At 34.8% G+C, this 22,636-nt stretch overlaps 1 protein-coding gene across 1 annotated transcript; it reads right to left on the bottom strand.

Moving 5' to 3' along the window:
* Positions 1–12,593: 12,593 nt before the first annotated feature.
* On the bottom strand, positions 12,594–16,724 carry LOC115959463 (hyoscyamine 6-dioxygenase-like). The gene is made up of 4 exons (XM_031077873.1): positions 16,488–16,724; positions 16,079–16,329; positions 15,664–15,970; positions 12,594–12,847 (listed from the first exon to the last, which is right to left on the bottom strand). Exons 1-4 carry the CDS (start codon positions 16,680–16,682, stop codon positions 12,599–12,601), a joined length of 1,002 nt encoding a protein of 333 aa, XP_030933733.1. The 5' UTR covers positions 16,683–16,724; the 3' UTR covers positions 12,594–12,598.
* Between the last annotated feature and the right edge of the window lie 5,912 nt (positions 16,725–22,636).

Consider the following 22,636-nt stretch of genomic DNA (forward strand, 5'->3'; position numbering starts at 1 on the left):
ACTTATACAAATCCTTTAAAAGCTTCCACAAGTTTTTGAAGAAAGATAACATTACATTTTCCTCTTCTGTCGTATTGCACCATGACAAGTACCCTGCACTTTTTTTTTTGATTGGAAAAGTGGACCCTGCACTTGGCCTCTTAAAAATGATACATATTAATATGTTACCTTTTTAGTATGTATTATAGTACTGAATCATTATTTGCCTTTAGTTAGTTTGGCCAATCCATAATATGTTACAATTCTCAACCAAAAAAAAGAAAAAAAAAAAAAAAAAATCCCAATGTGCCTACTAAGTAATATGGTTCAGCAACTTTAAAAGGTAACATATTATGCTGAACCATATTACTTAGTAGGCACATTGGGATTTTTTTTTTTTGGGTGTTAAATTTGTATTATAACACTATTAATTTGTCATAACTTACATGATATTTAAAAAAAACTAGTTATAATCAGGGCTTTCAGCTTAGTAATAGTCTAAATAACTTAGATTGACTTAATTATTTGAAAACTTCTTAGCTTGCATTGTGCTAGCAACGTAAACCTATAATTACTCTAACTAGATAATGTCCTCATGCATGGATGCCTAGTAATTTCATTTAAAAATAGTTTTTATTTTTTAAGACACATATATAATACTCATTTTGTTATATAGTATTTATAATGTTTCCCATATTATTGTTGAATGCTTTAAAACTTAATTTTCTTAATTCATATTTTATAATTTTTCCTTATCCTAGAAGTAGTTTCCAATTGTTGAGTAAGTTTTCTTTATGAATCTATGTATATGATATTGGAATTGCATCGTTATTAGAAACTAGCTTGTAACCCCATATATATGCATGGATATACTTAAAGATATATGCAAGGACTGGTGTTTAAACCTCAACCCACCTAGAATAGTGGATGATAGCTCAACAATCCCAAAATAATATATTTGTTTGAGAATGGGTTTTACAAGAAAATGTCTCAGCAAATTAAGTATGAGCCATGGCTAATAGGATTCATGCCAATGAGACCAAAAACACAAATTGGGAGAAATAAAACTCCTCGGTCAAGTCCGAGGATGAGACATTCTTATATTAACTTAGACTTATCTGAATATAGTGTGTTCTTCTTTTTTTCTTCCTTCTCAGATTACATGCCCATTTTTTACAAGGGCCTTTCCCTTATATAGTCCTTCCATCCTCCATCCCAACCTTCCTTTTGTTGATCTTGTAGGTAATCTCTTAAATGCTTGTCCCATCAAAACCTCTTGGAAACTTTGTGAATAGCTGTAAACTGAGATAACACTGTTCAGGTGTCATTTCCCTGTAAATGCGGCTAGTTAGTTTGGTGCAGAGCATTTAATGTGGTGTTGGAAGCCTTCTCCCTAGATATTTCTTCCTTTGTTGTTGGCTTAGTTCTGTTACCTTCCCTGATGTTTATCCTCATAAGAATGATTACCTTTCGTAAAGCATTCCCGAGATAGTTGGGTTCCAACTTTCCACAATACTTTCCCGAGAAGGCTTGGCTCCTCGGGAACTATTACCAATTTGTTATTATCTTCCCTTGTCCTTGGCCCATTGACCCCAAAACTTAAAAACAGTTCGACCATCCTTGGACTTCTATGTTTTCTCGGGCACGGCCTACGACCTAACACACTTACTTGGCCTACTTATCCTCATAATATATAATTAGATACATAATATAATTTCTATATATATAATTTAAATACTATTGATAGTCATTTTTATATTTTATTAACTCTATAAAATTTTTGTAAAGATATTGTGGGGTACAGGAATTTAAATAAGGTATTTGCGTAACGTGTTATACCTATAGCCGAGGGGGTCATTATCGTGTCGAGGAGGTCACACGCTCGGACAGTAGGGCCACGTCAGTGGCACGTTACCAAAGGAGGTCATACTATAGAGAAAGAGTTTTGAGGAGGGGGTTAGCCCTGACATGACTGAAAGGATGGTGGCTACCACCACAATTAACGCATCCCACCAAACCTCCTAGTTGCATTTATGTGGAGAGAATTCCTGAACAGTACTGCCTTGGTTGCCCCAACTCACAAGGGGCTTGGAGAGGTGTTTAATGGGACAAGCACTCAAGTAGTGGCCCAAACAATCAATAAATGGAGGGCTAAGATCATCTAAAGGGAGCTATATAATGTAAGAGACCCTCCAGGGAGAGGGGATTAGAAAATCTATAAAGAACACACTGTAGCGATAAAAACTGAAATTGTATCCAAGTCCAAAAGAACTATATTCAAGAATCAAGCTCCTTGGACTTCGCCGAGGAAGGATTTCCTTACTTTGAACTTGTTTTTCTTTGCTTTCTTAATATCTTCAATCCACTGTGTGTGTTGCCTGATCCATTGAAGCCTAGCTTTTAAGCCCACTCTTTACAAATTTATTGTGTTGGGCTTTTTGGGCCTGAATCCTTTTACCCTTTGGGCTCAGGAACCAAAACGCCGCCCTTGCAATTGGCGTCGTCTATGGGAAAGCTTGAGCTTTAGTGAGTTCAACGCCCAACCATGGTAGGATCAGGGCAAGACTGGGAGGAGTCTATTGGTTCCCAACGTCAAGATCAGTTCCTCAACCTTGAGTGAAGGAGGGACTGCGAGGTTAGTATGCACATCACGCATACTAGCAGGACGCATACTAGCAGGAGCTAGTCTTAAGACGGGAGTTACATCTCTCATGAGGAAAATACTAGAAGCATGCAGTTAGAGATTGACTGTCTTTGCAAGAGGCTACGCCACGAGCGACGGAGAAGGACTTCCTCAGATTCTGACCCCTCCTCTGATGATCATGGAGATGGTAGCTACAGGCCCAAGTCCAGGACTCTTCCCAGTGAGTCTTTTTCGTACGATGAGGACTGTCATTACAAACGGAGGAGTAAAAGTCCATCTCGCAAAGGTGTGGGCAATGACGCTATGAGTAGGGCTCTTAACCAGATCTCTAAATCACTATTTACGCATAGAATTGAAGGGGGAAAGCTTCCTCAGCGGTTTACTCAGCCAACATTCACCGTGTATAATGGCAGAACGGACCATGTGGAGCACGTCAGCCATTTCAACCAGAGAATGGCCGTTCACTCCTAGAATGAAACATTGACGTGCAAAGAGTTCCCATCTAGTTTGGGGCCCGTGGTAATGAGATGGTTTGACGGTCTGAAAGAAGGTTCTATTAGCTCCTTCAAGGAGCTTATTAAGGCTTTTGGGGCTCGTTTTGTGACTTGTAGTAGGGTTCCTTGGCTCTAAGATTCTCTGCTGTCTATGACCATGTAAGAGGGGAGGACCCTGAAAACGTATTCTGACAGGTACTGAGAGATGTTCAACAAGATAGATGGGAACTTTGATGACGTGGCTATAAGGACTTTCAAGGTTGGCTTATCCGCTAAGCATGATTTGAAAAAGTTTTTGACCAGGAAACCAGTTAGGAGTGTGCATCAACTCATGGACTGTATTGATGAGTATAAGCCGGTTGAGGAGGGCCAGCAACAGGGAAAGGGGAAAGCTAAAGTGGTCCCTCAAGATAGAAGGACTTTAGGTTGGATAGGTACAATAACAACTGACCTCAGAGAGACTTTACGGGGCATTCTAGCTCTACTACTACTCAGGTAGTCAGTACTGTGTTCCGAGAGCCAGTACACCAAATCCTAAAGAAAATTAAGAACGAGTTGTACTTTCAATGGCTGAACAAGAAGGGAGGAGACCCCACGAAGCGTAACCAAAGTCGTCACTGCCAGTACCACTAGGAGCGGGGGCATACCACTGAAGATTACAGGACGTTGTGGAGTCATTTGGAGCAGTTGGTTAAAATTGGGAAGTTAAAGCAATTCCTGTATCAGCCCAATGGACAAGGTAGTTAGGCAGGGTTGGGGGCTGAGAGAGACGCTTCTATAAGACCACCTTTAGGTACAATTAATGTCATTCACTATTATCAAAACAAGCAGTTACAAGTAAAGGAATCTCAGTACCTTATACCAAACTATAGTTGAACTCTTACCCCAATACACAATTAGACTTGTAATGTAGTAACAATCTCTCATTTCAATGCATGGCTCCAAGTACGAAACTAACCAATCGATGTATGGATCCCAGTACGTGACTAACACACCAACTTGAGAAAGATGTTGGTTGCAAAGTTCTTCAGTTCATCCAGACGATGAAGATCAAGAAGCTCCTTGGCGCATAAACGTAGCAGCTTCTTCAAGGGAAAGATGAACTAGGGCATATTGTCTTTGGTCACAATTTAAGTGAATAATCACTTTGCATCAAGTTGCATCACCTTAAACAGCATTTAAAATAATCCTTATATATGTCTAGGGTTATGAGAAAAGAAACCCTACACAAATAGCTTGGATATGCGTGAAAAATAGATCTGGAAATCTGAAATTTCATAATTCTCAATAAATACAGCTTCTATTGAGAGCTGTCGAGAATTAAACATTAAATCTTGATAGATAAATTTGTCAAGTTATCTGTCAAACTTTAATGAACAGCATTTCTTTACTTGTTTCTTGGACAGACTTGCATGACTTCAATACTAGACTTGAACTCTTATTTCTTGAAGTATTAAACACATCCTAGATCTATCAAATTACAAATAAAGTGCAGTTTGTCAAAGGATTAGCCAATTCTATATGACATATGTTCTAACAAGTTCTACATATGTCCTAACAATCTCCCCCTTTGGCAATCCGTGACAAAACCACAACAAACAAATGAAGTATGAGAGAAGTCATAAATCACTAAATCACTCAACTCATAATCACTTGTGGAATACAATAACACAAAATCTTGAAAAACTTTGCAAGAAGAGAGTTCATGGCATGATAGACTTTGACAACCTATATTTTTGAAACACTTTAAACAAAACTCATCAAGGCATCTTAGTGTGAAACAGAAATAAAGAATTGCATACATAATAAGAAACATGTGTTTAAAGAGAGAAAAAAAAAACAACACATGAAAAGATAGGTGAAATGATAACAACATCATCATATATATAAGATAAATGAGTACAATGTTTGCTATTACTAAATGGTCACAAGACCGGTATACAAAAAGATAATATATCTAAAAAGAAAGAAAAGAAAAGATACATAAATCCTCACTACATCCCTCAAAACTTATAAACACTCCCCTTAACAAAAAAATCCTATGCTAACTCTCCCCCAAAATACATGACTACTCTCAACCTAAAACTACTCCCCCTTTTTGTCACGAATGACAAATGGCAAGTCACTTAGAAGCAGTCATCTCCTCATCACCGGAGGAGCTAGCATCCTCATCCTCATCATCATCATCATCATCATCACCGGAGCCATCATTATTGTCCCCATTCTTTGAAGCCTGTGGAGATGGAGAGGGAGATGAAGACGTGGTGAAGCCACCCATGTGAGTTTGTCGTTGTGCGATACGACTAACACGGGTGTTCACCTGATACAACTCAATAAAGAGTGTATCAAGGTGAGCATCCATGCACTCAAGTTGCACCATGACAGCCTCTAATGTCACACCACCCGTAGAAGAAGAAGAAGGAGAGGAGGTGGATGGAGCGAAATGGGCTGGAGGAGTCACCATCTCGGTCCGCGGTTGCTTTAGTTAAAGCTGGGCCTCACTTCGCCGAACAGGCGTTGCGTTGATGGCACTCATGATGGTGAAATAAGCAGACTCGAGATAGGAGACAGAGGCATGGCGAATGATCCTCGTGATAGCAGAAAGAAAGATAAGCTTATCACGGGGCGCTGTATCCTTATAGACATCTATAAGGGAGAGAATGAAATGAGAGGGAAAGTCTATAAAAAGGTCCTCAATGAGGGAAAGCAAAAATCGAGCACAAGGCTCGGTAATAGAGTTATAGTGAGACAAGGGATGAAGAACAAATGTCATCACCATATTTAGGAACCTCAGACTTTTTGCAAAGCCCAAGCATAAGGTGTTTTGACGGTCACCCTATGAAGAAGGTGTCTCAAAAAAGAGAGACAAAAGCTCGTCTTTGGACACAGTCCTCAAACATGGACATCCAAGGTAATCAGGATGCGATACCCTCGGAACATGTAGCTCATCAAAGATAAGCTCCGGAGTAACTACTATACGTGTACCTCGTGTAGAAGTAGTAAACGAGGAACAGATGAATCGAAATCGTGCATATTGGAGTAGAACTCCTGTATGATCATGGTGGGATAACTCACGGGTATCTCACATAGAGATTCCCATCCCCACCTGTGAATGATAGTTGGTAGATCAGTATAGGAAAAATCAGATAGAATCATGCAACGTTCTGAATGAACACCACGTTTGGAGAAGTTCTCTGAGAAGTCTTGATGGGACTTCTCATCATGGAACTTGACATGAAGAGGATTAGAATTAAAAGAAGATGCCCCAGAACGAAGAGGGTTCCGGGACGGAGTAGTTTTGCGCTTGGGTGCCATGCGCAGACTATTCAAGAGAGAGGGATCCAAACAGAAAAGCACCATCAACAGAGAGTACCAAAAAAATGAGAAAGAAAAGGTACGTATGTATGAACAATGCAAGCGTATGTGACGTGCAAAGAAAAATTCATCATGAGCTAAACCCAATCCAATCCTACCAGCACACAAGTTTCCAACATAGAAACACACATCTAAATGCATGAAACATTGTGAAAATGCGAATGTAATGTAGTGCATGAGCATATAACAACATATAAGAAAAACCCAACCCAAAAATTTCATAAAATACTCAAAGATTTTCAAAAACCCCAAAATTTTTAAGAAAACCCAAAACCTAGGTCTAAATGCGTGAAATGCATGAAGAATGAAGGAAAGAGAGATCATACCAGAGAAGAAATGATCCCACTAGGTCGAAAATCCAAGTGGGTTTCAGGTTTAGAGAGAGTAAAGAGTGTTTGGGAGGTGAAAGAGCAGGTTTCTATCAAGAAAGATAGGAGAAAAATGAATCTGATTTTGCGCTGGATCTATTTAAAGAATTCGTGTCTCGATGGATCGAGGATCTATCAAGATTCTGTCAAGCACTAATTCTCGACAGATAAATCTGTTAAGGTGCTATCGAGAATCTGTCGATAGCAAAAGTGCCTCGATGGATTGAATAGCTATTGAGAAGCTATCGGCTAGAAAGAAACTATCTCGATGGATCGAGAATCTATGGAGAAGCTATCGAGACTAATTCCAAAAAGCTTTGATGGATCGAAGATGCGATAAGATCTGTCGAGAAAAGAAGTCCAAGGGTCTCGATAGATAGCTAGCTGTCGAGATCTATCGAGAAGCTATCGAGCTTGATAAAAACAGGTTTTACAAAGAGGAGAAAAACATAGATATGAATGCAATTAAGCAATCTACTCAACCAAATATCCAAACAACATTTTAAGCTTTCAAAAAATCTCTCAACAAATAATGCAAGGCATTTAAGATCCAAAAACACACACACGCACACACACTAAACAAGTCTAACCAATTTTATATTTCAAAAACAAGTCAAGACAGTTTAGTGAGCATACATTAACACATGTATTCCTTGTGATGACCAAATCACATTGTACCTACACATGTATCAAAAGTAGCAAAGAATTTGCATGTTGTGTGTGAAAATATTACAAGATTGCATAAATGTCTCATGTTATGATGATTTGAGATATGAGAAAATCAATTTAACTCACACACAATCATAATTGCTTGATGGAGACTATCACCTTTGAGGTACATCCTATAACTCCAACATCTTCTAGAAACATGCGTGCAACCATATTTAAAAGCATTTTGATTCTTTTTACTTTTATTTTTCTTTTTAAGCATATCATGCATGAGCATATAAGAGAGAGAAGAAATACCCAATTATGTTAAGCTTAAATATCATAATTTTGTTATGCTGAAGCATACATATATTATTCATGATTGGCGGGCTTTAGTGGTGAGATGGTTATTTATGCTTTTCTCTTAGGATTTTTTATTTATTCCCATAAAAAAGAGTGATATGAGTGTTAAGTACAAGAAATTACTTAATCGTACTCATCACAAACATGAGCCACAAAGTTCACTTGCTTAGTTGTGCATTGAGAAGCTCATCTAAGCTACAAAAGATACAAAGTTTAGAAAACTTTGTTTCAATGGCCATCTAAGGTACACAAGTACCAATGTACACAAAATACACACTGTTTTCGTATTTTTCTAATTTTTCAATTCTTTTTAATTTTTATGAAAAAAAAAATAAAGTAGAAGTAAAAACAAACGAATAAAAACATGTTAAACAAAGTATAGCATAAAACTAGACTGACTTAAAACAAGAAAGCAAAACACATAAGTAATGCATAAACGAAAGAGAGGGAGAAAGACAAAAAGTGACTAAATCACTTTGAGCATTTTTCCTTTCACATCTTGGAATAACCTTTCCGTTAAGCAAACCTTTGATCTGACGATGAGGGGAAAGAATTGAAATCATTCAATTTCGAAAGGAACATGAGGGCCTTAAGAAGATCTCCAAGAGAAGCAAAAGATGATGGAAACTGATTCTAGTTTTCAAATGAGATCATACTGTTGCTTTGTTGGGTGGCTAACCACTTGTAGCAATTTGGTCAAGTATGCCTTGATATTCCATAGTGATGATAGAGATGCTGCTTATTCTGTTTAGACTTTTGGTTATTACCGTTCTTAGTCCCAGGGTTTTTAGTTTCTTTCTTATCTAGTTTAGGGGGTGCTCCTAAGATAGATTTGTCCTTGTCTATGTTCTCACTAGTTAAGACATATTTAATATCATTGTTCTTAGAATTATCATTATTAGTTGGTGAGACAAACATAGTAGTACTAGAAGAAACAATATTAGGAGAAGAGAAATCATACCCCAAATCGGTTCTATCAGAAGCAGATTTCTAAAAGCTAAGCATCTAATCAACTTTGCACTAGAATTCCTCTCCAATTGAACTCTAACTTGAAACAACTCCACTTCAAGCTTCTTGGTCTTTTCAACTAAGAAATTATTCTCAAATAGCAATACTCCAATAGTCTGATTAGCTTCGTCAAACTTTGTGGAGAGCTTTTCTCGATCAAGTTCCACATGACTCAGCTTTTTGGTGGCTAACCTATATAGTTTCTCATGCTTTTCAGAAACCTTGTACAATTTTTCATAGGTTATATGGATGTCATCTTGATCGTCCATTTTCTCAAAGTTAGAGTCCACCAAATCCTCTTCATCATCTACTGTTTCTGAAACCCCCTCAGTAGGATCAACGGTAGCAGTGAAGGCATTCAATATTCCCTTGTCATCATTGTCATCTGAATCATCCTCAAGCTCAGTGTCACTTAAGGTAGCAGCAAGGGCCTTACTTTTCTCAATAGTCTTGAGATAAGTTGGACATTCTTGTTTCATGTGTCCAAAACCTTAACATCTGAAGCATTTTGGTCTGGAAGGAACAGTATACTGACCGCCTTCCTTAGCATCCTTCTTTCCTCTGTCTTGGTTCTTGAGCTGAGATGAACTAGATTGCTTACGGTCTTTATCAAATCACTTTGCATTGACATTCTTCATGAACTTTTTGAATTTCCTTGTGATATAGGATTTCATCTTAGAATCTTAATCATTAGAAGACTCATCAGTATCACTGCTTTTGGCCTTCAGTGCCATGCTCTTGCTCTTGCTTTTGCTCGATTTCCCAATCCTAGTCAAACCCAATTCACAGGTTTGCAAGTTGCCAACCAACTCTGTCAAAGGAATTTTGTCAATATCCTTCCATTCCTCAATAACGGTAATCTTGGCATGAAATCTCTCAAGCAGAGATTTGAGCTCTTTCCTTACAACCTTGGGTTCGGGAATAGTTTTCCCAAGATTAAAGGAAAAGTTCACTATGTCCTTCAGCTTGGCATAGAACTCATCAAACGACTCATCCTTCTCCATCTTAATTTCTTCAAAGCTTATAGTAAGCCTTTGAAGTTTTGAATCCTTGATAGTCTTAGTCCCTTCATAGGTTGTCTGGAGGATAGTCCATGCTTTCTTAGCAGTTTCAGTTGATGATATCTTCTTGAACTCCTCATTGGTGACCGCATTGAATAAAGCATTCAACGCTCTGCTGTTGAAGTTTGCCGCTTTGATCTTAGCATCATCCCAATCAGCTGACACTTCTTTTGGCTTGGTCCAGCCTATCTACACAACTTGCCACACTTTCTCATCTAAGGATTGCAAGAAAGCTCTTATGCGTACTTTTTAGTATACATAGTTAGTGCCATCAAATAAAGGAGGGATAATTAAAGATTGTTCTCTATCCATGACAAACAGGGGTCAATAGATCACACATCAAAGATTAACCCTAATCAGAGTGCGCATGCTCTAATACCACTTGATAGGCCAAGAATGTATTGACCTCTTTGGTAACTTAATCAATTAATTATCCAAGTTAATTAATTAGATTCAATTTCATGCAATAAGCATGATAATACAAACAAATCACCAAAAATACTAAATGCAGTGAAAAATAAATTTGACATGGGTGATTTGTTTACGAATAGGGAAAACTAACGAAGTAAAACCCCACCGGGTGAATTTAAGATCACCACTCCTAAGAATTCACTATTATCAAAACAAGCGGTTACAAGTAAAAAAATCCCAGTATTTTATACCAACTTACAGTTGAACCCTTACCCTAATACACAATTGGATTTGTAATGTAGTGACAATCTCTCCTTTCAATGCATGGCTCCAAGAATGTGACTAACCAATCGATGCACGAATCCCTATACATGACTAACAAACCAACTTGAGAAAGATGTTGGTTGCAAAGTTTCTCAGTTCATTCAGATGATGAAGATCAAGAAGCTTCTTGGTTACAAAACCCTTGGTGTACGAACACAGCAACTTCTTCAAGAGAAAGATGAACTAGGGCAAATTGTCTCCTGTCATAATTTGAGTGAATAATCACTTTACATCACCTTAGACAACCCTTAAAATAATCCTTATATATGTTTAGGATTGTGAGAAAAGAAACCTTACGCAAATAGCTTGGATATGCATGAAAAACGGATCTGGAAATCTGAATTTCATAATTCTCGATGGATACAGCTTCTGTCAAGAGCTGTCGAGAATTAAAAATTAAATCTCGATAGATACATCTGTCGAGCTTTAATGAACAACAATTCTTCACTTGTTTCTTGGACAAACTTGCATGGCTTAAATACTAGACTTGAACTCTTATTTCTTTAAGTATTAAACACATCTTAGATCTACCCAATTACAAGTAAAATGCATTTTATCAAACTATTAGCCAATTCTATATGACATATGTCCTAACAGTGATTATATTTTTTTCATGATAGTAAGGATCAAGGATCACACAATCGAAAATAATCCAAACAAGACCTATCTTAATTTAATACCAATTGGAAAATGCTTTTGAACTCCAAACACATGGCTTTCCACCAATTTTACTGATTATCAGTTTATGGTCCAAGTGATATATTTGATAGTTTCATCAATAATATAAACAAGGCAATAATCAAGCAATCACACCAAAACTCATGCAACTAGCACTACAAGTTGTTTATGGCATGAAAACCTAAAACAGTAAAAACCCTTTAGGGTTGCACCCAATTCACCAAATTCACTAAGAAGATATTTGCGATACAAAATAACTTACAAAACCTTCATTACAAGTAATTGTTCTTGCATCTAAGCTCCCCGCTTCTACTAGCAATAGACTACACCAATTATTTATCTTCATAGCAATCCAATAACGTAGGTTAATTGCTAACTGCAAATCCAATCTCCTGGATACTCTAGTGTTTGGATTAAACCTCCTGTCAAAGGTTTAACAATATAGAGAGGTGGAGGTATTTAAGTTACAATGGTTTTTTTCTCAAGGGTTACATAGTCTCTGCTTTCTTCTACTAATTTTAGGGATATGTGTTAAAATAGAGGATGGTTGGCTACAAAAATTATGTGGATAAACTAATTTTGTGTTTCCTAGGTAAACTCACTCGATTGAGCTTTGAGCGTTGGCAACTAAAACTTTTGAATCGGAACGTTGCCAACACTAAATATCCTAACATCATAAAAGAAAAGCAACTCATTTTGTTGTTCAGATATGTTTTTCAACATGTGAACTATCATCTTACAATATATACGACCATTATTTGCCTTTATTTAGTTTGTCAATCCATAATATATTACAATGCATTCAAAATCTTATATTTAATTGGTGTTCATGACAATAAAATTTTATCAAATAAAACAGTGATGAAAATGAAAAGTAACAAATGCACTAAGGGCATTAGTTTAGGAAATATTTTTAGAAACTTTTTATGGGAAAAGAAAAAAATTACTATTTTTTTTAATATAGTTTTTCATATTTTCCAAGAAAATAGTATACAGACTTTTATAAAATGGTCTATTAACAAATTCTCTAAAAGCACCCATTAACGGAGCTCATCATATTATTAGTGCAATGTAGTACAAACCAATTCCAAACGAGAGTTGGTAGTGACACTTATCATTACGATCCACCCAACTTTAGGGTTTTGAAGTTTGCTAGTTTGATATTAACCAACTAATGTTTGCTTGTTTGACATCAATAGCCATACATTTATTCATGAATTACAATAGCCTTTATCTCACAGGTAATCATACAGTAGTACTTAAAGCCTCCTCTAATGCTTTACTGTCAGTGGAAGCAGCTACATATTTGATAAGAAAGTCTTTGTATGGCAAGGACTTATAAAGCGCTGGGTGGCTTGCATCAACCAAAGTATTTGCTGGTTCTATAAGTGTTTCATTTGATGGACTAAGAAAGTAGGAAGCAGTTGTACGAGCTACATTTGAATTTGTCACCACTCGATGTTCAGCACCTTTCAGCTTCCCATTGCTGATAATCTACAACTCAATGTGACACAATTCCAAGAACAATAATTAAAAAAACCATTAAAGAAACTAGTTAATTGCACCAAAAAAAAAAACATCACCCTAAATTATGAGATAATTACACTTTGTAATTTGCACAATAAACCATGAAAACTTGCAATCACCGGCCTAATTATAATAAACTTTGTAAATTGCATCCAATAGCTTGATTGACTATTAAAATTAATGATAACTTGAAAGTCACATTTTTTGCCTACTTAGGGTCTGTTTGAGATCCGTTTATTTTGCTAAAACTGAAAACTTTTTGTTGAAAGTACTGTAAATAAATGTAAAAGTTACCTAAAATAGTATAGTGAGACCCATGAATAGTATCAAAAAGTGTAGTGGAGCCTATGAATAGTAGCAAAAATAAACTGAATAGTAAAATAAACTGACAAAATTAATCATGCCAAACAGACTATTAATGAACTATATTTTCAAGGTCTATGTGCCAACACATGATTGTTAATTTTAACCGTTATTCACGTTGCAGGATGTAATTAAAAAAAAAAATTTGTCACAATTTGGGTGATGATTGTAAGTTTTCATGGTTTGGGGTGCAAGTTTAGGTGATTTTCTACTATTATCCCTAAATTTTTTTTTGATTTATTTGTTTATTTTTAATGATTTTATAAGAGACAAGTTTTTATTTTTATTTTTTTTTAAGCTATTCTTTAGTAGGCATATTGACAATTTTTTTCCCCATAAAGCTAGCGTGAAATTCGTATTAGAATACTATTTGTAACAACCTATGTTCGTATTAGGCTACTATTTGTAACAATTAGAGCTTTTCGCAATCATGTAAATAACTTAGATTGACTTACATACCCAATGTAAAAGCCAACAATTGCTTAAATAACGCCTTCATAATTCAAATCATTAGTGTGAAGTATCACACATCAAATGAACTATCGGCTAGTTTTCACTTTTCACTAGTTAAACGTCTTATTGTTACGAATTAGCTAGCAACTATCTATTCTATACTATTAATAACAGGATTTTTTATTTGGATTTTCACATTTTGTGTACTAAAATATCCTCACAAAAATTTTTAAACTCTCTAAAATACCCTTATCTTTTAGTTAAATAATTTTATATTAAAAAAATACAAACTAGTTAAAAGAGTAATTTACCGTTACTAAGTTTTATGTTTTTTTCTTTTATATTCTCCATTTGGCCTAAAGCTTAGGACACTATTTCTATATCATTTTTAAACATTATTTTACGCTGTCTTACCTCTTTCTTAAAAAAAAAAAAAAAAACACACGATTATTTACATATCACTTTTAAACATTAAACAAAAAATAAAAAAAAGCATTATATAGAATAATTACTAGTGTACCCATAGTACACACAAGTAAATTGTGACTTGTGTGTACTACGTGTACCCTAGAGTGTTTGTAATAGTCACTAGTCACCATTCTGTTTTATATATATAACCGAAATCTCTAAAACTCTCACAATTTTTCACATCATCATTTTAATTTATAATTTTTTTTAATTTATCATCATTTTAATTTATAATTTTTTTAAAATTTTTAAAACTAAATAGTGAGAGAGTCCTAACAGGAGTCTCTCTCTCTTTTTTCCTTAATCCTAAAGTTTTTTATTTTTTAATTTTTTATGTGAGTCTTTTTTTTTTTTGAAACGTAAAGTTAGTCCTTTAAAAAAAAAAAAATTTCTAACATGTGGTCTTTTTAAAACTAAATAGTGAGAGAGTCTTAATAGGAGTCTTTCTCTCTTTTTTCCTTAATCCTAAAGATTTTTTTATTATTTTTTTACTAAGTCTTTCTTCTTCTTCTTTTTTTTTTTTTTTTTTGGAAACCTAAAGTGAGTCCTTTAAAAAAAAAAAAAAAAAAAAAATCTAACATGAGGTCTAATATATGTAAAACTGAAACTACTAAAACTCCCACAATTTTCCACATTATCATTTTAATTTATAATTTTTTTTTTAAATTTATCATCAATTTAATGTATAATTTTTTTTTTAATTTTTTAAACTAAATAGTGAGAGAGTCCTAACAGGAGCCTCTTTCTCTTTTTTCCTTAATCCTAAAGGTTTTTTTATTTTTTTATTTTTTATTTTAACATGAGTCTTTTTTTTTTTTGAAACCTAAAGTGAGTCGTTTAAAAAAAAAAAAAAAATTCTAACGTGTGGTCTTTATAAAACTAAATAGTGAGAGAGTCCTAACAGGAGTCTCTCTCTCCCTTTTATCCTTAATCCTGAAGGTTTTTTTTTTTTTGAAACCTAAAGTGAGTCCTTTTTAAAAAATAAAATAAAAAATTCTAAGGTGAGGTCTAATTAAAAAAAAAAATTATAATTATTTTTCTAATCCTAATTCTAACTTAAGTCTCTCAAAAAGTCAAAAACTTCAGTTTTATATTATATATAGATAATAATAATGATGTGGCAAGTTCTAAGGATATGAGAATGCAATTTGTAGATCTACTATCAAGATAACATAGATTAGATTGGTGGTGGATAGTAGATTTAATTGCAGTTGAGTATTATGTGAAGTCATCACCGTAGAATAGTCCACGCCGGAATATGTTATGTGGAACCAATGATATGAAAGAAAAAGAATTTTTCTAAACCATTATATTGAACAAAAGAAAATACTTATTTTCATTCATTTTCAAGTTATGCATTTTTTTAAGTTAAATGATAAACTTTTAAGCAAAATAAGTAATTTTTATTTTTATTTAACTATCCCGTGTATCGCACATGTTAGTACGGGTTATCGACTAGTATTTATATACATACTAAAAGCTTGTGAAGATATATGTACCTGCAATGGAAAACCTATGTTAACCACAAAAGCATTAGGAATGGGTTCAACAACAATCCATTCCTCATCCTTAAAGACTTGAAGCCCGTATACATCACTTTGAAGAAGAATATTAATGAAAACAGGGTCCATATGTTTGCCCAAGCCCAAGGTTAAGCTTGGGTCTGGGCATGGCGGATAGTGATTGACCAATAGTGTTTGATTTCCAACAAGTCCACCAAGGCTGATTCCCAGGCCTTGGGAAATGAACTCCAAAATTCTGAACCCCAACTTCCTTACTTCAGCTGTATATGGCCCAACAACTTCTCTGAAAAAGGTTTCACATGAAACATAATAATTTTCATTTTTGTTCTTATATATGTCAAGTCACCACATGAAAGAACAAATTTACATGTCTATGACTATGAGAATTTACCGATATCTAGGTGGTTTTTCAGGCCAAAATTGGATGTATTTCTCTAGGGGATTACAACGGTGTATCAATGCATCCCTCCAGAGGTGAAACTTTTCAGTTGCATAATTTGCACTGCTTGTGTAGATGAAGCAGCTCTTATTGGGGTCCTTTGAAGTTTCGATTGCCTTGTCCTTACCAGATAATGCATGAAACTCCTTAAAAACACTCATGGCCTCATCCATTAAGTTGCTAGGGACTCCATGGTTGATCACCTATTAAGTGGTACAAAACATAGCATAACACAAACTTATAAAATATGAAAAAAGTTTGCCAAAAGTGGTTCATATTGTGACCATGTTTGATGCCAAGCATCTGGTAGGAATAAATCATTGTCTGATAAAATAATAGAAAGAAAAGATGTGGTTGGAACCTGAAAGAATCCAAACTCTTGGCTAGCTTCAAAAATTTGTTGAATTATATCTGTTTGATCATGACCCTCAAGATCAATCACTGGAATATTGTTGGCTAGAGGAACAGTGAGCTTCCCTGGTCTTTTTTCCGGTGGGAGTATATATGATTCTGGCAAGGATCGATCATTGTACCAGCTTGAAACAAGGTGCTCCATGACTTACAACTCAAATCTTCAAGGAAAAAGGAATGTCTATGGTGTGAAGAGAGCATCGACCACAAACAAGTCCTTAAAAGCTTCCACAAGTTGAGTAAAATAACATTAAATTTTCCCTCAAGCATTCCTCCCCTGCCATATAGCCATATAGCACCTCAACAAGTGGGAATGGACCGAATGGTACCCTGGCCTCCTGAAAAAAATTCTTAATTTATTATTTAAAAATTTTAGCTAAAAAATTCATACTCCTATCGGGATGGCAATGGGGCGGGGCGGGGCGGGGCGGGACGGGGCCGAAGGATAGGGTCTTCGCCCCTGCCCTGCATGATTTTTTTTTGCCCCATCCTTGCCTTGCCCTGCCCTGCATGACGGGAAAAATTTTCTTGCCCCATCCCCGCCCCTTGGGGCCCCGCAAAGCTCCACCCTACCCTGTAAATATCTACTTCTTGTTGATTTGCCCATAACTATTACAATTTTTTTTTAAAAATATAACATGTTTCATTAATAAAAATATACTTAAAATTACAAATAAATTTATCCCATCAAATCAAACTAATTTTTAGCAAAAACTAAATAATATTATCCAAGTGTTTTACAAGACAATATCACAATTAAAAAAAAAAAAAACTCTTAGTACAAAATCAATGATTCAATAGTATATAAATTTGTTTATAATAAAGACAAAAGAAAACGTTAAAATTGGTACCTTATTTCCAATCTTGTTAGAGAGAAAAAAGAGGCAGAGAACTACGTTAGGTAGAATATAATAAATTGATAATATGTTTGTTTAAATAGTAAGGTTTTATAGTGTGAAAAATTTACAATCTAACCCTTATCAATGTAGGACGGGGTGGGATGGGTCTAAAAAGTCTAAACCCTTCCTCACCCCACCTCGTGGTGCGGGACTAAAATCTTTTCTCATCCTCGCCCCACCACCTTTACGGGGAAGGAAAAACCCGCTCGGGGCAAAGCGGGGAAGGGCGGTTCAAACGGGACGGGGCAAAATTGCCATCCCTATGGACCTCTCCCTATATTGAAAAAATTCTTAATTTATTATTTAAAAATTTTAGTTAAAAAATTCATACTACTAGCCCCTCCCTATATTGAAAATCAACTCCCAAAAAACCAAAAATTTAAAGTGGTCATCAGCCTGTGACGCCTCCAAATTTTTTTTAAGGGTAATTATTAAGAAACGTTTTTGGTAAACATCATTAAGGAACTTTAACTATACAAGGATTCTCAAAAAAAAAAAAAACTATACAAAATCTAATAAAAAGATAACTTCAAATATTTATAAAAAAAAAAAGTGCAAATATATAAAGTTTTATAGTTTCTTTTTTATAAGTTATAATATTTTGAAAATAGTCTCTTTATCAATTTTGCAAGTTGCATCTTTAACAATGTACAAAACCAAGTAATCAATCTTAGAAAAATGAGTCATTGTTGCACATACCAAAAATATAATTTTGAAGTTGACTTTCAAGTGCCAAAAAATCAACCTTAGAAAAATGAGACGAATAGAACTGTGTTTGTTGGACATTTTCTATATGTTTGAAAGAGCCTAATATATTGTTGAGGAGAACAAAGTTTAATTTTTTTGGGTCTTAAAAAATTTAGGATGGTCACAAAATTTTTTTTTTCAAGGGTGAACAAATAAAATAATTTTAAAAAGATTATATATATATATATATATATATATGAGTTGGGTTTAAGTTACACTTGGTGTAACTCTAACTAATGTTACACCACCTAATAAATTTTCATTGGATTAATATTTCCAAGATTTCATAGTTGGTGTATATATTCTTTATATTCTTAACACACAGATACACACACACACACACACACAAAGTTTCGTGTCAATCAAATGTCATTTACTATTTGATCTAGAAACCCATCTTTTTTGCACAATTTTAAACACAAAAACTTAATATTTAGATACATAATTGATGACATAGTTATCGATCTTCGATGATCTTGAAATTTCGCAAGCATGTAGTGTATAAGAGGAGAATCTATTCCAATTGTGAAGTTATTAAAATTCATATCCAATAAAAAATATTAAGTGATATGACATTACTTAATATATATATATATATATATATATATGCAGTCAAAAAAAAAAAATATATATATATATATATTCTTGTTTGACTTTTTTTTTAGACTTTATTTTTAAATGGGCTACCAACACCATATATGGGTTTGATTACTAGGGGTGGCTCCACTTGAAGGCATGCGGGTGGTCATGAGATCACCCTGATTTGGAGATATATATATATATATATATATATATATATATATATATATATATAATCCTGAAGGCATTCAGGTGGCATGTAGGTGGTCACTGGTTCCAAATCAGGGTGATCCCGTGACCACCCGCATGCCTTCAGGGTATATATATATATAGATTAGGTGAGGATGGTCATGTGACCACACGCACCACATGCATGCTTTCAAGTGGAGTTGCCCCTGGTCATCAAACACGTATATGTGGTAATCAATTTCTTAAAAATAAAAAATAAAAAATTACAAAATGCTGAACGAATTTTAACCACGAAAACCTAAGGAATAGGTTCTCTACATAATAGACACCACTCTATTATTTATATTACTATTTAAAGGGTTTTTCCTATTTGAAATTCTCATTTTTTTTTTTTGGTTAAAAAATGCCCCTATACCCTTATGTTTAAGTAGAGACAAAACTAAGGGACAATCATGTAAAAATACAACTTCAACTCTTACTAAAACATTACCTAAAAAATAATATCACTCTCCTGTTGATTTTCAAATTACTTTATCTACATATAAATTAGATTCTCAAAAAAAAAAAAAAAAAAAAAATTTTCCCAAAAAAAATATATATTTAAAAAACTAGCTTTTGAACATGCGCGTGCTTAAACGCTCTTCTATTTTTTGGGTAAATTTTGATAATTTGCATTTATTATAATTTGAGATTACTACATTTTCCATTCATAAAATACCTAGGGGTGTGATGAAAAAATTATTTCACCTACAAACGCATAATACTCATCACACCCTAGGTTTTTTTTGTGATTGAAAAATATAGTAATCCCAAATTATAATGGATGCAAATTAAATATTAACTTTTACCAAAAAAATAAAAGAGTCTATGAACACGCGTGTTAGCGCCTGTTTATATGCTAGTATACTGTGAAGATATATGTACCTGCAACGCAAAACCAAATTGTTTTTAAAACCACAAAAGCATAAGGAATAGGTTCAACAACAATCCATTCCTCATCCTTGAAGACTTGAAGCCCATATATATCGGACAAAATTGGCAAATTCCCTTTTCAGGCAAAAAAAGCAGCATTATGCCTCATTTCCCAAACTAATTAGGGAAATACCTCTATTTTAAAACTCGATTTTCTCAAAATCGAGTTAAGCCCTATAGTGGCATTTTTAAGAAGCTTATAGTGATGTTTTAAGGACCTATAGTGGTGTTTTAAAACTTGAGCTCCTTGAACTTGAGTTATAGGTAAAAAAAAAGAAAAGAAAAATTGCATGTAACTCGACTTCATGGAGTTCGAGTTCCAAAACGCCACTATAGGTCCTTAAAACGTCACTATAGGCTCCTTAAAACGCCACTATAGGGCTCCAATTTTTATTTTTATTTTTATTTTTATAACTCGATTTTGAGAAAATCAAGTTTCAAAAGAGGGACATTTCCCTAATTAGTTTGGGAAAGGAGGCAAAATGTTGGATTTGTTTTTTGAAAGGGGCATTTGCCCATTTTCTCCCATATATATCACCTTGAAGAAGAATATTCATGATGACCGGGTCTCTATGTTTGCCAAATCCCAAGGTTAAACTCGGGTCTGGGCATGGTGGATAGTGATTGACCTACAGTGTTTGATTTTCTCCAAGTCCACAGCCAAAATGATCGGGGCTGATTCCCAAGCCTTGGGAAATGAACTCCAAAATTCTAAATCCCAACTTCCTTAATTCAGCTGCATATGGCTAAACAACTTCTCCGGAAAAGGTTTCATGAAACATAATTGGTTTTTCGGGCCAAAATTGGATGTATTTCTGTAGAGGATGACAATGGTGTAATAATCCATCCCTCCAAAACTGAAAATTTTCATTTGCAAAATTATGACTACGCTTGTATAGATGTAGCAGGTCTTATTCCTTTGAAGTTTCAATTGCCTTATATTGGCAGATAATGCATGAAAACTCCTTAAAAACACTCATGGCCTCATCCATTAAGCTGCTTGGGACTCCATGGTTGATGACCTGTTAGATAGCACAAATCATAGCATAACACAAATGTGTATATAGCATATAAAAAAATTTGCCCTAAAGTTCTTCAAGTGATCATGTTTGATGCCAAGCGTCTATTAGGAATAAATTATTGTCTGATAAAATAATAGAAGAAAAGACGTGGTTAAAACCTGAAAGCATCCAAACTCTTGGCTAGATTCCAAAATGTGTTGAATTATAGATCAACCCCTGGAATATTGTTGCCTAGAGGAATAGTGAGCTTCCTTGGTCTATTTTCTGGTGGGAGTACATACGATTCTAGCAAGGATAGATCTATTGTACCAGCTTGAAACAAGGTGCTCCTTGACTTACAACTCATGTAGTCATGTTAAATATTAGCATTAATACACCATGTTGAATATATTAGTATGGTTGCGGAAGCGGAAACATAAAATATAGAACACAATAACACACGAGGGTTACGTGGTTCAGCCTAATGGCCTACATTCATGAAGGAAACCCTAAAGAGCTACATCAATAATATATTAGAGTGTAGTACAAATTCTATGTTATAATAAACCATAATATGTGTATATATGGTAGGCTAAACTCTAGACTAGAAGGTGTTAGGACATATTTGATTCAATGTTAGTAACATATGTCAACATTTTATGTAATTGTCTAATCCTTTGACAAAATGCACTTTACCTGTAACTGGGTAGATCTAGGTTGTGTTTAATGCTTCAAGAAACAAGGTTTCAAGTTCAAGTGTTAAAGCCATGCAAGTCTGTCCAAGAATCAAGTCAAAAAGTGCAGGATTTTAAATCTTGACAGCTAGCATCTATTGAGGTTTAAAGAGAGTTGTTTCAGCCCGAGGCTCGACAACTGCTCGACAGATAGGGTATCTGTCGAGATTTATGAAGTTCAAATTTTCAGTTATGATTTTCATTCAATTCGTGAATGTATGCTTTCTTTTCTCACAACTCTAAACATATTTAAGGATTATTTTAAGGGCCGTAAAAGGTGACAAAAGTTACATAAGAGCACAATTCAATAGTGTGAAGAAGAGTGTGACCGGAAATCTAGTTTGCCCTAATTCTTGAAGAAGCTGTTGTATTTGTACACCATAGGGTTTTGTGACCAAGCAACTTCATGATCTTCATCGTCTGGATGAACTGAAGAACTTTGCAGTCAACATCTTTCTCAAGCTGGTGATCAAGTCGCGTACTGGGATTCGCGTAATTGGTTAGTCACGAACTGGGAGCCGTGCATTGAAAGGGGAGATTGTCACTACAGAAGTCCAATTGGGTATTGAGATAAGGGTTCAACTGTAGGTTGGTATAAGGTACTGAGATTCCTTTACTTGTAACCACTTGTTTTGATAATAGTGAATTCTCGAGAGTGGTGACCTTAAAATCACCTGGTAAGTTTTTTGCCATGTAGGTTTTCCCCATTCGTAAACAAATCACTGTATCAATTTAATTTCCGCTGCATACTTAGTTTAATTGGTGATTTGTTTGTGCTGCCACGTACAATTGCATGTTAATTTGATTAATTAATAAACTTAGCTAATTAATCAATTAATTTATCACAAGGGGTCAATATGTTTTTGGCCTATCAAAAGGATTGGGCTTTGGCCTATTACATCGGGCTAAAATACTCTAACACCCTCTCTCAAACTCAAGGTGGAAGCTTGAGGTTGGATAAGATTGAAAAGATCCCTT

This window comes from Quercus lobata, chromosome 9 (assembly GCF_001633185.2).
Source record: "Quercus lobata isolate SW786 chromosome 9, ValleyOak3.0 Primary Assembly, whole genome shotgun sequence".
Classification (NCBI taxonomy): Eukaryota; Viridiplantae; Streptophyta; class Magnoliopsida; order Fagales; family Fagaceae; genus Quercus; species Quercus lobata.

Bases quoted from the DNA above. Each gene is read 5' to 3' on its own strand.
- LOC115959463 (XM_031077873.1), bottom strand. From the start codon at position 16,682: ATGGAGCACCTTGTTTCAAGCTGGTACAATGATCGATCCTTGCCAGAA. The intron at 16,330-16,487 runs GTTCCAACCACA...ACCACTTAATAG, and splicing joins AAGAGTTTGGATTCTTTCAG to GTGATCAACCATGGAGTCCC. The intron at 12,848-15,663 runs GTACATATATCT...ATTGAGTTGTAG, and splicing joins ACATAGGTTTTCCATTGCAG to ATTATCAGCAATGGGAAGCT.